The sequence below is a fragment of the Danio rerio genome, chromosome 5 (genome assembly GCF_052040795.2).
Source record: "Danio rerio strain M-AB ecotype USA chromosome 5, GRCz13ab, whole genome shotgun sequence".
NCBI classification, from domain to species: Eukaryota; Metazoa; Chordata; class Actinopteri; order Cypriniformes; family Danionidae; genus Danio; species Danio rerio.
This window is the reverse complement of record NC_141025.1, coordinates 43,786,858-43,804,297: the sequence shown is the minus strand read 5'-3', so window position 1 is coordinate 43,804,297 and position 17,440 is coordinate 43,786,858. Positions and strand designations below refer to the sequence as shown.

The 17,440-nt window shown below is 35.4% G+C and overlaps 4 protein-coding genes and 1 long non-coding RNA gene across 22 annotated transcripts in view; 2 read left to right on the top strand and 3 right to left on the bottom strand.

Moving 5' to 3' along the window:
* The window catches only part of LOC147844107 (serine/threonine-protein kinase pim-2), a 41,738-nt gene extending 32,970 nt beyond the window's left edge, over positions 1–8,768 (bottom strand). For 12 of the 13 annotated variants that reach the window (XR_015491603.1, XR_015491605.1, XR_015491600.1 and 9 more), the window contains exons 1-9: positions 8,587–8,768; positions 8,137–8,244; positions 4,967–5,071; positions 4,561–4,649; positions 4,384–4,425; positions 3,941–4,289; positions 3,635–3,754; positions 2,365–2,392; positions 1,715–1,793 (exon numbers count right to left, since the gene is read on the bottom strand). Coding sequence is in view for 1 of the 13 variants with exons in the window: in XM_087254072.1 (XP_087110198.1) it covers positions 3,335–3,432; positions 3,635–3,754; positions 3,941–4,289; positions 4,384–4,425; positions 4,561–4,649; positions 4,967–5,071; positions 8,137–8,244; positions 8,587–8,653 (978 nt within the window). In the remaining 12 variants the exon portion in view is untranslated. Of the gene's footprint in view, positions 1–1,714; positions 1,794–2,364; positions 2,393–2,960; positions 3,433–3,634; positions 3,755–3,940; positions 4,290–4,383; positions 4,426–4,560; positions 4,650–4,966; positions 5,072–8,136; positions 8,245–8,586 lie in introns of those variants that run through there. The other variant, XM_087254072.1, reaches the window with a different exon arrangement.
* The window catches only part of LOC141385583 (uncharacterized), a 607,868-nt gene that overhangs the window by 276,203 nt on the left and 314,225 nt on the right, over positions 1–17,440 (top strand). The gene's annotated exons all lie outside the window — the stretch shown is intronic.
* The window catches only part of LOC147844106 (serine/threonine-protein kinase pim-3-like), a 151,754-nt gene that overhangs the window by 85,309 nt on the left and 49,005 nt on the right, over positions 1–17,440 (bottom strand). The window lies entirely within an intron of this gene.
* Positions 1–17,440, bottom strand: part of rufy3 (RUN and FYVE domain containing 3) — an 881,807-nt gene that overhangs the window by 847,984 nt on the left and 16,383 nt on the right. The window lies entirely within an intron of this gene.
* LOC147844105 (uncharacterized) overlaps positions 9,503–17,440 on the top strand; it is a 60,322-nt gene continuing 52,384 nt past the window's right edge. Inside the window, exons 1-3 of the long non-coding RNA XR_015491670.2 lie at positions 9,503–9,854; positions 11,251–11,325; positions 16,203–16,288. This is a non-coding gene — a long non-coding RNA (uncharacterized LOC147844105). The remainder of the gene's footprint in view (positions 9,855–11,250; positions 11,326–16,202; positions 16,289–17,440) is intronic.

Sequence of the window (17,440 nt, the reverse complement as noted above, 5' to 3'; positions counted from 1 at the left end):
GAAATGAAAACTAAGAAAATTTAATAAATAATAAAATTATAATAATAAAAACAAGAAAAACCCCACCCCATCCTCTTCCAGCAGTCCACTCATCTGAAACCTACAACACTGTACATTGAGGATATTTATAATAAGTTTCAAATATAGATGTAAATAAAAAAAAAAAAAGACTTAATGTCAAAAACTCCACAATAATTTCACACTTCCTCATCTGATGTGGAGAGACCAGCTTGCCTTGGTTTGGTCAAAGTCAGTTGTTCCTCTGCCAGACGAAACTGTGCTTCTGCCCTTTCAGTCTCTTTTTGCAATTGTTGAAAGAGATTTCTAAAATTAGGGATTGTCATTCTTTGCAAAATTTTTTTTGGTTATCCTATAATCATTACATGCATCACTAATAAATATACTAAAAAGAAAAATATTTTCCATTGTGATAAATATATATATATATATATATAAATAAATAAATAAATAAATAAATAAATAAATAAATAAATAAATATATATATATATATATATATATATATATATATATATATATATATATATATATATATATATATATATATATATATATATATATATATATATATATATATATAAATTAGTGACAGAAAAAAAAATTATTGTGTTTGGTCAATTTTGACAGCTGTTTGGGGGATTATTTTATGAGGCCAAACTCTTTCTACTTTGCTGTAGGCCTATACTGAAGGGCTGAATACGTTAAAGCCTATAGTCACTATAGCCTGACAGATGAACAAATAAAATTAAAACCTTATTATTAAATAGTACATCTCGTAAAATACTGCATGATCCAAAAATAGTACTATTTAATAATTTTGTAAAGTTTTCATTACATTTTGGGCATGAAATCCACGGTAAATCCACCCTTCTGATGGGATCAGTTTAATCCAGGTTTTTTGGATCAAAGCGATCCGAATCTTACAAAAAAGGTTTGAGAAACCCAAACTAAAGATTTGATCCGGATCAAAACCAAGATTGGATTACGTGATCAATCAGATTATGTAATCCGTTTTTCCTTTTAAAAAACCCATTTTCAAGATTTGATACAATCCCTTATCCAAAATCCTAGTGGATTACTTTTTGAAAAACCGGGCCCTGGAGATCTACCATCCTGCATATTTCAGTAGCAACCCATATCAAACACACCTGCTTGCAATTCTCAAGAGGTGCAGGACCTGTTCAGGTCCTATTTAATTGGTTCAGGTGTGTTTGATCTGGGCTAGGGCTTAACTCTGCAGGAAGGATCTTCGGCAACAGGGTTGAGCACTCCTGTTTTAATTGTTCATTTATTTATCTTTTAATTTGCTTTTCATTAAAAAGCTCAACCTAACAAAATAAGCAATGGAATTAGTGGGTGATCGGGACCGGGGCTGGAGCAATGGGTATTTATTGGGGCCTTGCAGCTGGGTGGGGTGAGATCTATGCCTAGAAATGGTACTGTGCACTCACACACAGACCGGTTCATTTTTTTGGATTTTTGTGGCTCTTTTAAGACGGCAATCCGCCATTTACAAAATGCAAATTGTAAAAACCTAAAAAAAAAAAGTGTAAAGTGTTTAAATGCTAAAAGTGTAGCTTATGCCGGACATTTCTCTCTATGGCAGTGTTAGTTCTTTGCTATGACTCTGGCCTACACACACTGTCTTTCTGAGGTGGAACGAGTGTTGACATTAACGTTACACAGCAAACTTACCCCAGATAAGCGAGTGTCAGCCCGGGAGGTGTCTTATCTACCAGAGCTGGACTTGCTTCATCCTCAGCCAATTCTTCACCTGCAATCAAAGGCAGCCAGACAAGTGACGTATAGAGGGTGAAACAAAAATTAAAAAGTTCAAAACAGCAGTAGAGATATAGCCTAGCTCAATGGATTAGATAAAACTAGTGATACAAGATGTTTTGAGTACATTTTGTTGTAAAACAGTATGAAGGGTATGTTCCCTCTTAAATAGAGAACAATAGTAACAAATGGGGAAGAATAAAAACAACAAATTCACACAATGGTGTTTCAAACACAAACAACACCCCTGCAACAAGCAAGAAAGTCACTCGAGCATGCTCTCTAGGTCTAGTACTCAATGAGCTTGGTCATTCAGAGAAAAAGATGCTAGTCCTATGTGAGCCGATCAAGACAAGTACAATTCACTCCAGAGCCAAATGGAGCTCCAGATTCCTTTTGCTGCACTTCCTCCTCACTGGGAGTTGAGGTTTTAGGGGTGGTGTCGGTGTACATGTTAAATCAGCATGCATGCATCTCTTCAACAAGCACCTTCTCTATTAAGGGCCAGCACAGGCTTGTTAGTAGGGTTAGCTATAATGAAATTCTATATAGCAGAATACATTTACCTGTTTGGTGTACATCTTGTCTCATTTGCTGCAATTAGAAAAAACAAAAAACAGCATGTTAAACCTCTGAGTGTGCGTGCTTGTGTGTACTTCAAACATTGATTGAAACAGCATTTTTGTGTGGTTCATTCATCATTGCAGGAAGGCCAAATAAACTCCACAACTACATCAAATAACCATTTGGAAACTTCCTGCTTTGGCCATAACTTTATAATTTGTGACTGTGGCTTTCTGCTTCAGTCTCTGTCTGTGCTCATCTGACATCTAAAGCTTGCTTTTGTTCTAAAGCAACATCCCTCAGGAGTGGGCAGAGAGAATCAGCTCATTTGCATTTAGATCATAGGTGTACACAGCTAAAATTCCATCTGGTCCCAAAGTGTTCATTTTTAACAGGGTAAAATAAATGATCTGATGGGTACTTTGACCTCTAACTTCAAAGATAAAAAGTGGAAGTAAATATTTTTAAGACATAAATGCAAATTCAAACGCTGTTTACATAGATAACTTGATTGAATTTTTACTATTTTGAAAAATGTTGTTGAATGTTCAGAAATATTAGTAGATTTATCTTGAAGACACAAAATGCACTTGCAAGATGTCTTTTTTCCCTTTATTTAAAGTTTGTGCCAACACTGGCGGGTGCTCTGGGGAAGGAGCCGTCACTGGCGGGTGCTCTGGGGATGGAGCCATCACTAGGGGTTGCTCTGGGGCTGGAGGAGTCACTGGCTGGCATTCCTGGGGTTAGGGCTGAAACTGGTAGATGCTCTGGGGCTGGTACTGCATTTTTAATCAGTTCACTGGACTATTCTGTCATTAATTACTCACATTCACATTCATTCCAGGTTGCATTCGGGGTATACAGTGCACTGTGCTTGTGAGCATGTGCTCTGAACAAAGGTCTTAGGGGTTTGGAATGGCATGAGGGTGAGTAATTAAAGACAGAATTTACATTTTTGAGTGAACTATTGCTTTAAATGTCTGAAACACTTCTAAGCCATTCAGTGCTTAAAATGTGTTCCAGACTGGGTTGCTTCTCACTTTGGCAAGCAGCAATACATTTCTTCAGTTCTGGATGCATTTTAGAAACAAAGTTGGTTAGTCAAGGCCACACACAGTTCACAAGCATAAAAACAACTTCTAAAAGACGTTAATCAAACGTAAGGCAAGCCTTATATACAGATATGTTGTAGTTTTATAGATGCATTATACAGAGAACTTGCTGTATGTACTGAATGTTATTGTCATGGTGTTGTTAATGTCATTATCTCACCTTCAGGTATGCAGACACGGATTGCTATGTATTCCAAAAGTTTACCCACAGATTTCACTGTTTTTTGAAGAGCATGTCGTAAGCATGTTGTGTATGTCTGGTGTGGATGCACTTCTGGTTCTGTAAGAAAAACAGTTTTGAGGTTAGTAAACAGCAGTGAAGCACACTCAAGAGAAAGCTAAACTCTTAATTGCATTAGTTTGTGTACTAGAGGTTTGCTAGTCTCTCTCTGACATTTAAGCTTTTGTCTACTTACAGTAGATGTCTGTCAAACTGTGAAAAAACAAAGAGCAAAGAAATACTTACCCCTGATTTGTAGTCCTTTTCCAAAGTCAATAAGCCTGATCTGCATCAAAGCTGTATTGATTAAGACATTGCTAGTGTGCATGTCATTATGGCTAACCCCATGATTTATGCACTCTTGAGCACACCGGACAACCTGCACCATCAAACTCTTGCCAACACTATCATCCAAGTGTCCACAGCGGCTAAGAAAACGCCCTATTGGTTCACAGGGCTCTGGATACTCCATGACCAGCTGAAAGTCCTTTTTCTCCTGAAACCACTCAAAGAGGCGCACAGTGTAGGTGCTTGGAGGTGCCATGAGCGTATTCAGTAGCATCACTTCTATGGGGGGTCCTCTGCGATCGCCAGGCTGGGGAAAAAATATAATTGAAAGTCTTATAATCTTATTTCAATATAATTTGTATTCAGAGTCATATACTAATATGCATTGTTTTCAGTCTTACGTCATCCTTTGGCTTTTTAGACTTGATGAATTTGATGGCAACCTGTGGATGAAAAGATGGTGAACATAAGTTAGCTTCTTGCAAAAACATTCCTTGTTTTATTGTGAGCACAGGTCTATTTTGATCTGCATTCACTGTACTGAAAAAAGAAAACAGAGAAGTGTAGAAGAGGTTTACCTTCTGCTGATCGGACTTTCGTACTCCTATTTTGACGATGCCAAAGCGTCCTCGTCCCAGCTCTCTCCCCATATCATACTTGTCTGTCACTGAAAGATAAAAGACATGTTCATTTAAGATTCATGTTATGCCTGAACAAACAGAATAAGTAATGTAAGAGATGTAAAAGAGAATTATTCTTTATTTGGGTGCCTTTGTGTTTATTTACTTTGTAAATAACGTACGTGTTGAGTGTTTTAATCATTACAGAAATCATCAGCTATTATTTAAAACCATCTAAAAACACAATCCACTTTGCTTAGTACTTTACAAGCTATGCAGATTGCACAAATGGCTCTAGAAGAAAATAGAATCAAAATACTGTTAAAAGACACCAATAAAAATAAAGTCAATGTTTCAGATGTACCTAATCCAGGTGATCGATGGATTGGCCTTGAATCTGATTCAGCCTGAGTGGGCTGCAGCTCTGATGGGCCTGGAACCGGCTCAGTCTCCTCATTTCTTGTCAAACCTGGTGCAGAGTTGGGAGGATGATTATCTGTACATTTTATAATACATTCTTATATAATATAATTAATATAAAGTTATGCTTGTATAACATTAATATAAACACTTTAAAATAACTTAAACATGTATACAGCTTTAGTAAAAAATACAATTAAGACATCATACCTTTTGAGCCCTTGCAGCTTCTCTTAGAAAGACATTGCAAAACTTCAGTCTTTTTTACAGTTAAAAATAAAACTTTACTCCACAAACTAGTGCTGGACAATAATTTATTATTAAAATAAAATTGATATATTTTTTTCAGTAACAGTGATATGACTTCTTTACACATTTCCAATATTTTGATACGGTAGACTGCAGCCAGCATTGGTTGGTTATTGCTCAAGGGCAATAAAATAATTTGTTTTAATAAAAAATATAATTTTGTAAGACTTTAAAATTTACCTAGCCAGAAATACATTTTATGAATCAAAATAGTTGATTTCTCTTTTAGAAAAACAATAATTACAATATTAAGTAAAGAAGATGTTTATTATCTACTGTAAATCTATCGAAAATAAAATTTGTTAAATAATTTATTTAGTCGGCTTTAAAGCTTTTTATCCCTCAGGTTGTAGATGTTCAAATTATTTTCTCCGCCAAATATTGTCCTATCCTAACAAACCGTACATCGAATGGAAAGAGTGAAACCAGAATGCTGGACAGAGTGACACGGCATTAACCGATTTCGGCTCATTTTCTCAACCTAAAATTAGGTGCATCCCTACAATTTAGCTTTAATCTAATTAAACACACCTGATCAAACTAATTAAGGGTGCTTTCACACCTACGCTTTTGTTTCGGAACGTATCTCGTTTGCCCAGTTAGCGCGGTTCGATTGGCATATGTGAACAGGGCAATCGCGCTCTGTTCCGCGCCAAAGTAATCGCTCCGAGATCGCTTGAATGAGGTGGTCTCGGCTCGATTGAAACGAACCCTGGAGCGGTTCGATTGCAGTGAGAAAGCGATCCGATCGCGGTTATATCACAGTGTTTTATGGATATGTAATAGGCTTACGGCTATATGAAGAGAGAATTAGGAGTAAGGCGGGAAGTTTCGCGAGTCTCCGGATGCCCGCAAACGAGTGATGATCTCCCGGTAATCTCGTGTCTCTCTCCCAGTCCTCAAATAGGCATCATCGCGCACCCTTCTCACCCCTCCCCACCGTGTCTCTCCTCAGACAAGTCACGCGCGCGCACCCTGTCAATCACCACCAAACCACCACCTCTCCTGACAGCTGAGCGGGACGCTGCAAAATAAACCCTGACACTCTGACCAATGTAAGGAGAGTTTACTCGCACGTGACTTGTTTTAGCTCTTTTGGTCCGATTAGAAACTTTGCAGTGTGAAAGCGAACCGCTCCAAGAGCAAAGAGCAACAATGTAACAATTCTAATCTCTGTTTCGGAACAACTGAATCGATTCACAGGTGTGAAAGCACCCAAAGTCTTTCAGACTAGTTTGAAAACCTATAGGTAGGTGTGTTGGAGCAGGGTTGTAACAAAAATTCTGGCTCTGAGTTTGATACAGCTGCTCTAATACTGATCTATATGATCACACAGATGATGTTATTGATGATAACTGATGAAAAGCTAACATTCTGCGGTTATAGTGTTTTGTATAAACTGTAGTACTAGTGCAAAAACTTTTCTGCCAATACACGCTTTCCACCTTGTTGACAAACCCAACTTTGCTGATAGTGAGAATGCACATTAATGTGTAGACAACTAATGAATGTCTATATTTTCCCCAAAATGTAAAGTCCAGCTACTCCCAGCAGCAAACATTGACTGAGACCATGAGAAAATACATTAAAGACAAACTTTTACTGCAATATTATCCAGATTGTGAAATGTATTTTTCTACATTTTTTGTGCGCCCACTTACACTAGTTTAATGTGCAGACAACTTCAAAAGATGAAAACCGTTCTCCAGAATGCAGGCACGAAAAATAATCATTTGATTTCTGTTTTAAAATGTCCGACTGTGTGTGTTTTTTTTTTCAGATTTAATTTGAACTATTGTTCTTATAGATATTTTGTGTACATGTACAATGAATGACATACACTAAAACTGTTGCATGTAATGTATGTCCTCTCATGCACAACAGCATTGGCACTACTGTAAATTACACTATAGTATGTGGTCCGGCATCTTAACATAAGCGAATAGCACATTTTATTTGATAATTAGGCAGATAAAGTATATTGTACAAGATAAAATAATGTACCTTTGTACAATCAGAAATAACTTGTCTTCAGTGTAAATATACACCCATACAGCATCTTGATGCATCTAAATTATATTAACTATTAGTGTAAATAGCATCTATTTTCAATTACCACTCTATTTGCACCTAAATAATGAATACTTCTGTTGCTGTTAACTTACTGTAAATGCAAATAGACATTGCCTTTATTTCTATTTAACCTTATTAATTTATATAGGCTATTGGTTGTTGCTCATACCTTTATCCAGGCTGAAGCAGTGTTTTTATTTCAGTCCATTGGAATAACCGGCAAAATCTGAGGGTTTTATCTTTGTTTAATGGTTTATCTATGTTAAATGAATGATTCTTCATATAGAATTTTTTGACTAACTGCATGCGTTTAATGTTTGACTTTTTTTCTCATGTTTAATTTGTGTTGTCACTTGTCACTTTATGTACACTGAAACTTCGGTAGCCAAAACAATTTCCTTGTGTGTATCAAGCACACTTGGCAACAAAACTGATTCTGATTCTTGTTTGTACGCGGATTCAAAAAAAGGTGAACAAATATTTGTACTGGTTTTATTTCTAAAATAATACAGAGCTCTAAAGGAAGAGGTTTTAACTTTTTCCTTTGTGAGCATTTTTGGCAGTTTTTCTAAGGTTTTTAAAAATTGTTTATATCTAGATCAGAATTATATAATATTAATGGTCATTTCATCCAGCCCCACTACAAAATATGCAGAGTCCACATTTGGCTCAAGGCAGGTAATTAAATCACTTTTCTACAACATGGAGGGAAAAAATCTGTTCCAAACGTACCTGAGACATTCGATGGCTCAACTGACATCGTTGAAGCAAATTCAGTCAACGGTCCTTCGGTCATTGATGGCCCTGGAACGGGCTCGATGTCCTGAATTTCTGTCAAAACTGTAAACAGATGCACAATGTGGTTATCTGTACATTATGGAACATTCATAATATAAAGACATTAAAAAACCATTTACACAATATTAGTTATCGATCATACTTTCATACGCCATTTCAGCTTCTCTAAACCGTAAAATCCTGAGCTGGAAGACTATATTTTTCTAGTTCAATAAGTACTTCAACTCAAATGATGAAATCTTGGAAAAAATAACAATTTATCGGGCACAGTTACTACCCTGAAATGGCACCGAAGAGTGGGAATGACCCAATTAACGTTAGGCCTAAATTATATCGAGCAAAAGAATCAAATGATTTAAAGGTGTAATATACTACTTCAAATACCTGTAATTCCTCCAACTGACGTTGAAGCTGGTCCGGCGATCGGAGGTGTGTTTGCCGAAGAATCCATAAGTGGAAAATTTTCAAAAAAAAACTAGTTTAAAGATTCAACTGTGCTGTAAAATCTCTGGAGGTCTGTCGATATGCAATAGACGACCACTTCTCTCGCGAGTTCAATATCAACTGAGGAAATGGCTTCGCGCGGCCGAATTTATGCAGCGCTGGAGCTGACGTCACGGCTTTTAGAACGAGGCGCTAAACCCGAGACTAATGTTTATATTTGATTCTCACGAGAAAATAAAAGTCACATTTCTGTGTTAAATCTCTCCCGTTTTAGGCAAGTTTTACACAAACAAATTGACCGAAAGGATATGGCCAATATCTTCCCTTTCCAGGCTTATTTAAAGATTTATTTTAAAACCCTTAAAGGACTTTCGACTTTACGATGCGAGTGTCATAATTGCAATACTTTGTTATAGTTTGATTGTTAAATATACAGCACAAAGTAATACATTCTAAAATAATTTTTAATAAATTATTTGACAATGTTATATGATGTTCATCATAATTTAAAAACAATAATAAAAACGCGTATTTGCACAAACGTGGAACATCAAGCCAAGGTGTGTGGGAGGTCTGGAAAATATATTTCTGTAGGAAAAATAAATATATAAATAATAATTATTATTTTTAAGTATTAATTAACTCCATATTAGTCTATGCCATTTTCAATTCATGCAGCAGCAGGAATGAAGGAAATTTTTCAGTCAGCAGGCTAAAATTCTTAATATTTATTATATAGTATTGACAATAACATTGTACTAAAGTTGTTCTCATTTCAGAATTCAGCATTTAAATAATTGAAAATTAATAAATAATAATAAATATTCATCTCTCCGCCAAAAACGGTTACCACGGTGAAGTCTAGACAGGATACAGCTGCGGATACGCACATCAATATAGCATAATTTTTGTAACATTGTAAAACAATGAATAATATTTTTACAGTACTGTGGTGGTTGGGTTTAGGGTTGGGATAGGTGTAGATGTTAAGAAAATATAATTTACTGGGTAATTTAATAAATAACAAATAATTCTCGTTAACTTCCGGCCACAACCGTCTGTGATCTTCCAACAACCGTTAACTACGGGAGAATGGAGAGAAAGCAACAGGTGGACAAATGGCGCACAAAAAGAAAGTGTTTGAGGAAGAAAAGAAGCGAAATGGTGCTGAATTATCTAAGATTATCTGTCCAGGGCTTCATGTACAGGTCAGTTGTTCATGTGTAAATAGGCCTACTGTAGTTTTTCTTCTCCTTTTAGCGCTATAACCATCCAACATTTAGCTAACATCAGCTAGTGTGCAGCAGCGCCCATACTATCATCACATAAATATTACACGCTAACATTATTAATTGTAAAGTTACATGAGTGTTTAAAGACAGATAAGATATTCACGGAAGGTATACAGCAGGGGAATGGAGCTGTAGTGTGTAATATGTTAATGACAAATGTAATAGAGCAATTCCGTGCAAATGTCAACCTTGCCATGAAAAAAAATTAGTTTTCAACAAAAAAAAAAAAAGAAAGAAAATAAGATTCTGTAAGCAAGTATTTTACAGCACCTTATAAATACACAAAAATACATCTGTCAATGTTTTCAAACTATTATATTTGATTTACCAAAATCACAAGTGGCAATTTCACATCCATAATGACACTTTTCCCTTATAAATATGAAAATATAAAAATAAAAAAACAATAATTTTTGTTTTACAAAGAGCCAACTCTTAGTCTTTTGATTATCATTGTTTCTTTTTTGGGTTGTGCAGTTTAATTCACATAATTTCTACAAATGATTCTGTATGCTGTAAACTCACAGATTTTTTGTCACATCCATAGCACATGTTTATTTCCCTCATTTAAAGTATAAAATATGTTTACAGATTGATATTTTTCTGGTCATATAAAACTGTGGCGAGTTGCTCTGGAAAATATAAAGAAAAGTTTCAATATAATGTTAACATATGCTCTCTATGTGAATTTATGTTTTGTGCTTTTACTGCAAATGTCACATCCATAGCTGGAATTGCTCAATCACGTTTTATGATTTTCCTAAAAAAACAGCCTCATTATTATATAATAAACTAGTTTAGATGTTTTAGAAAACTTTGTTGGCCTGTTTATGAGGTTTAAAGCTTGTAAAAGTTTTGGCACTAAGTTAGCTCTGTTGGTGCAGTAAACACACATCAGATACAGCCGGGGGCTGACATGCAGGCAGCGGCAAAATAAGGAGAGGGTGCTCGCTGCAGAGCCATTTGAGCAGAGCTGAGCTCCAGCGAGGGGGAGCATGAGCTCTCGCTCTGCCTCCTGTAAGCTGTTTTAATGCGTACACCAACCCCACTCCTAACCCTACCCCCAGTGACATCACTCGTAGAAGAAGTGCAAAAAAGGTGGAGCTCAAGCTCAAGCTCCCCCCTTGAAAATAAGAGCATTTGTCTTAATATATTGAGTAAAATGTATTGTTTTGCTAAATGTTGGCTTTAAGCTATTTTATGATTAATTATTAAAGACATTTTTGTTTAAATATCCATATTTCTATCTAATATGCATCTATTTACAGTTTGTAAGTGCTCCTTCATCTTACTTTCTTGTCTCCCATCTCAGAAAACTGATGTGCAGCTGTCCTATAAGATTCAGGCGGCCAAGAAGCAACAAAAGATCTGACTGGATGAGATTGAGGTACCTCCGTGAAGTTGGCACCCCATAAAAACAAATAATCCCCAAAACTATGCCATTCGTTTGTGCTACGTTTGTGCTGATTTGTGCCGCAAAAACGAACGTTTGTGCTGGTTTGGGGTCTGAGATATTAAGCATTATTTTTTTAACCGTGTGACGTCACTCTCCACCCCATGTTGCGCAATTGACTTCAAAACAGCACAGGTCGTTTGTGCTCGGTTTGTGCTGGTTTGTGCCGTTAAAACGAACACGGTATCTGTTTTCCTCTTTTAGATATAAGCAAAATATTTCGGGAGCCGTGACGTCACTCTCCACCCCATTTCCTCCAAATCGCACAAAACTGGTATCATTCGTTTGTGCTGGGTTTGTGCTGGTTTGTGCCGTTAAAATAAACACTTTATCTATTTTCGTTGTTTAGATATAATCAAAATATTTCGGGAGCCGTGACGTCATTCTCCACCCCATGTTGTCTAAATCACACCAAACTGGTCTCATTCGTTTGTGCTCGGTTTGTGCTCGGTTTGTGCTGGTTTGTGCCGTTAAAATAAACACTTTATCTATTTTTATTGTTTAGATATTGCCTTATCAAAACATTTCGGGAGCCGTGACGTCACTCTCCACCCCAGGTTGTCTAAATTGCACAAAGCAGGTGTCATATGTTAGTGCTGGATTTGTGCTGGTTTGTGCCGTTAAAATAAACGCTTTATCTATGTTTATTGATTAGATATTGCCTAATCAAAACATTTTGGGAGCCGCGACGTCACTCAGCGCCCCATTATTTCCTCTAAATTGCACAAAACAGGTGTCATATGTTAGTGCTGGATTTGTGCTGGTTTGTGCCATAACAATTAACACTTTATCTATGTTTATTGATTAAATATTGCCTAATTAAAACATTTCGGGAGCCGCGACGTTACTCAGCGCCCCATATTTCCTCTAAAATGCACAAAACAGGTGACATTCTTTAGTGCTGGATTTGTGCTGGTTTATGCCATTAAAATAAACACTTTATCTGTTTGTATTGTTTAGATATTGCCTAATCAAAACACTTAATCAAAACAGGTGTCATTCAATTGTGCTGGTTTTGCCATTTATAAACACTTTATCTGTTTTCCTTGTTTGGATTTAACCAAAATATTTGGTTAGATTTGTGCTGGTTTGTGCCATGAAAATGAACAACAGATATTTATATTTGTGTACAAATATGTTACTTTCGTTTTTGCTCGTTTGTGCTGCAAAAATATTATTTGTAAAAAAATTATATCAGATCATTAAGAGGTCTCTCCACCCCAGTTGCTACATATTTACTAAAATAGTCTCATTTGTGTTATGACATATTAAAAAAATTGCCAATATATGACAGAAGATTGGGATATATGACAGAAGATTGTGATACAACATGAGGCATATTAAATTCATAGGCCTACTTTCCACTGACTGAAAATCATCCACCCGCACAGTTGGCCTCAAACTAAAATATAATTCGTATATTTTTCTTGGAAAAAATATCTTTTTGAAACAACTTTCGTATATAGTTTGTCTCTTTAAAAGCCGCTTTTCCAATCGTTCGGACCCTTTTTTATGCTGAGCTGTTAGGCTCACATTCCGTGCCAAACCAGGTAAGACAGCAAATCAATTTTATTTGGAGGGAAAATTACCTAAATTTAACGTGATGAATGAAAATGATTGGAGGGGAAATAAATTTATCAAAAATTTCATACATTAAGGAAAAATAAACAATGATAATAAAACAATAATACTGCATTTGTATTATAGTGGCAGAAATATATTTTTTGAGAGGCCTTGGGCAAAATAAGCGTGCACTTTCACTAATAAAAAATATAGCACTTAAATTATTTCATTTTTAACAATCAATAAATTACACAGAGGTTTTATATCAAAAGTTGATAAAAATATAAAATATACATTTTGTTGGTAAAATAACCATTTAAACAATGGCTGTTATTTATTTTAGTATTCAAACATTAAGTACCGATTTTTTCAAGTGAAATAAGAATGAAAATGAAACAACAGCATATCAGGATGTAAAGCATATTCATATTAAAGCAATTCCTGGTTGAGATTTTAGAAAATATAGCTACCCAGTATATATTAAAGATCACAGAGAAATTACATGTCCCCAAAAATGTCCAGTTTATATTTAACTGAATTGTATAAATATTCAAAATTGCTCATTTTATTTTTATTAAATTTTTGTTTAATATTTGTTATTTTTTATTAGCAAAAACAATATCAACATTTAAGAATCTATATTCATTCATTCATTCATTCATTCATTCATTCGACTTGTTTATTGGTGCATATATAGGCTATAATTTAAATTATACAACAGTACCTTGGACAGCTACAGTGCCACTAAAGCTTTCAAACAAAAGTCCAAAAAACTAAAGTTTTAAAGTTTAAATTAATTTTCTCCGGTGACGGCCGACAACACAACACGCCGTATAACCGTCCTTCAGGTGGTAGCCTATAGCCGGCATTAAATTACAAAACAAGCTGTCTGGGCCTTGAATTAAAAAAGTTTAGTTATTTCCTCATTGTTTAAAGAGTCTACAAGTTATTAAATATAAAATAAATATAATAATATTAATAATAATGACAATAATAAGAAGACTAAGGATAACTAAAATATAACAAAATATTACATGTTTATCTTTTATTAAACCGAATCAAAATGGTCAAAATAACATCCTACAGCCCGTGATAAAAAAGCACAGTGTTTACCAATTAAGTGAATGTAAATATTTTATATGGTTGTTGTTATTGTTATTATTATTATTAATTGTAATTAATTAATCAATTATTTATTGTTATTTTATTGCCATTTGGACATTGTTCTTTTACTGTATGACAAACAACACAATCACGAAAACCAAAACTTATCTGTAGAAAACGCATAGCCTATGTGTTTGCGTGTGTTATAATCTATTTTTCCCCATAAAATAAATATTGACTAAATAAGTTAACTAAAGCTGCTTTACTTATAAGTGGTAGGCCTACCTACCACAACAGAAAAGTTTAGGCTGCTAGTTTAAATACGAAAGCAGCCTAATATGGACGACCAGATGATAAGAGTATTTAAGAGAAAATCGCAGCATGGTTAAACAGGTAAAAAAATTTATATTAATACATTTTTATAAAATTAATAAATAAAACTAATAAAAATTCTATATATATTATTTTTAATTATTTCTATAATTTTTTTTCCTCTATCGTTAAGCATGCTGGCTACTCATATGAGACTAAAACGAAGTAGATAAGTAAAGCAGGGTTGTAGCCAATTATCTTTATATTGGCCAAGCCCTTTTACTTGGATTAAATCTGTCAAAATGATGTTCGCATCCTTCATGCTTTTTCTAATAATAAAAAGATCTCAGAATAACCTTGGCCTAGGCTATCTAAAAAAAATAAAGCATCTTAAACAAAATTTCTATCAGCCCAAACAAATTTAAATATTTTAAAATATGCTGGTAGCTGATATCATTATCTTTCATTCAATATTTTAATAAAAGAAGCAACACTAACGAAACTTTCAGGTACAATCCAGCACAAATGAAAATATGTAGCAACTGGGGTGGAGAGACCTCTTAATGATCTGATATAATTTTTTTACAAATAATATTTTTGCAGCACAAACGAGCAAAAACGAAAGTAACATATTTGTACACAAATATAAATATCTGTTGTTCATTTTCATGGCACAAACCAGCACAAATCTAACCAAATATTTTGGTTAAATCCAAACAAGGAAAACAGATAAAGTGTTTATAAATGGCAAAACCAGCACAATTGAATGACACCTGTTTTGATTAAGTGTTTTGATTAGGCAATATCTAAACAATACAAACAGATAAAGTGTTTATTTTAATGGCATAAACCAGCACAAATCCAGCACTAAAGAATGTCACCTGTTTTGTGCATTTTAGAGGAAATATGGGGCGCTGAGTAACGTCGCGGCTCCCGAAATGTTTTAATTAGGCAATATTTAATCAATAAACATAGATAAAGTGTTAATTGTTATGGCACAAACCAGCACAAATCCAGCACTAACATATGACACCTGTTTTGTGCAATTTAGAGGAAATAATGGGGCGCTGAGTGACGTCGCGGCTCCCAAAATGTTTTGATTAGGCAATATCTAATCAATAAACATAGATAAAGCGTTTATTTTAACGGCACAAACCAGCACAAATCCAGCACTAACATATGACACCTGCTTTGTGCAATTTAGACAACCTGGGGTGGAGAGTGACGTCACGGCTCCCGAAATGTTTTGATAAGGCAATATCTAAACAATAAAAATAGATAAAGTGTTTATTTTAACGGCACAAACCAGCACAAACCGAGCACAAACGAATGAGACCAGTTTGGTGTGATTTAGACAACATGGGGTGGAGAGAATGACGTCACGGCTCCCGAAATATTTTGATTATATCTAAACAACGAAAATAGATAAAGTGTTTATTTTAACGGCACAAACCCAGCACAAACGAATGATACCAGTTTTGTGCGATTTGGAGGAAATGGGGTGGAGAGTGACGTCACGGCTCCCGAAATATTTTGCTTTTATCTAAAAGAGGAAAACAGATACCGTGTTCGTTTTAACGGCACAAACCAGCACAAACCGAGCACAAACGACCTGTGCTGTTTTGAAGTCAATTGCGCAACATGGGGTGGAGAGTGACGTCACACGGTTAAAAAAATAATGCTTAATATCTCAGACCCCAAACCAGCACAAACGTTCGTTTTTGCGGCACAAATCAGCACAAACGTAGCACAAACGAATGGCATAGTTTTGGGGATTATTTGTTTTTATGGGGTGCCAACTTCACGGAGGTGATTGACGTGTTGATCCTCAGGATGGATAAAGAGCTGATCGATACTGAAAGGAGACCAGCTGATGCTGAAGCCTTCAAGATGGAGCAGCTCTCAGAGGCAAAAAAAAGTGAGTAACACACTCGAGACCTTGTTTCAACCTGCCATTGTCAAGAATGGTCAGCTGAGATGCAGTATTGCTTATTACTTGAATTTCATTGAAATTATTTTCTATGTGTGTATCTCTACTTTTACTTTCATTGAAGCACTCAACACAATCCAGAGGCATTACTAAATTAATGAATTTCCAGCAAGAGGGAAAGTAATTAATGTGTTTGTTAAAATACAGTAAAGAATGAAGTGCTTGTGTTTTGATGCTTTTTTTGACAACACAACTAACAGATGTGGAGGAGTTTGTGATTTTTTTTTTGTGGTCATTCAAACATAATAAGTTGAAAAAAGCTTTCTTACAAACTTTAGTCCTTTTCTAAACACAAACAAAACTGTCCACTCAGATCAGATCATCAGTTTTTGACTTCCTCTGGATTTGGTTGAAAGCAGAACATTACAAATGTTTAAACCCTTTAATAAAATGAAGGGCAGCACAGTGGTGCTGTTGGTAGCTCAATCACCTCACAACAAGAAGCTGGGTCAAGTGGCATTTCTGTGTGGAGTTTGCATGTTCTCCCGGTGTTCGCGTGTTAAACCGTGTTGCTCTTGTTTCCCCCACAAGTCTAAAGACATGTGTAATAGGTGAACTGGGTAAGATAAATTGTCTGTTGTGTATGTGTGTGAATAAGTATGTATGGATGTACGCGGCTGGAAGGGCATCTGCTGAAAATATGCTGGATGAATTGGTGGTTCATTCTGCTGTGGCAACCCCTGTTTATTAAAGGGACTAAGCCGAAAAGAAAAAGAATGAATGAATAAATAAAATGGGGTATGATAAGGATTTAGTTGTAAAATACGTGGCTGTCATAATTTAGGCCCTGTGTATTCCTGGAATTAAGATGACATTTTAATTAAGATCATCATCAAGATATTTGGACAATCACAAGTGGACAACGCTAAAGACTGCTGTAAACAGGGTGAAAGATTCTGAACTTGTCCTTGCTTCCCCCTTTCAGGCGTAGATCTCATTCTGTCAGATTGCTTTCAGTGTTAAAATGTCTATGTGGTTCAGCACATTCAAACAGCCATGAAAGACCACCTTCTTTTTACCTTCTGTTTGAACTGTGCTACCCAGAAAGGGTTTAGAAAAATTAGAAAAGCACAACTACCA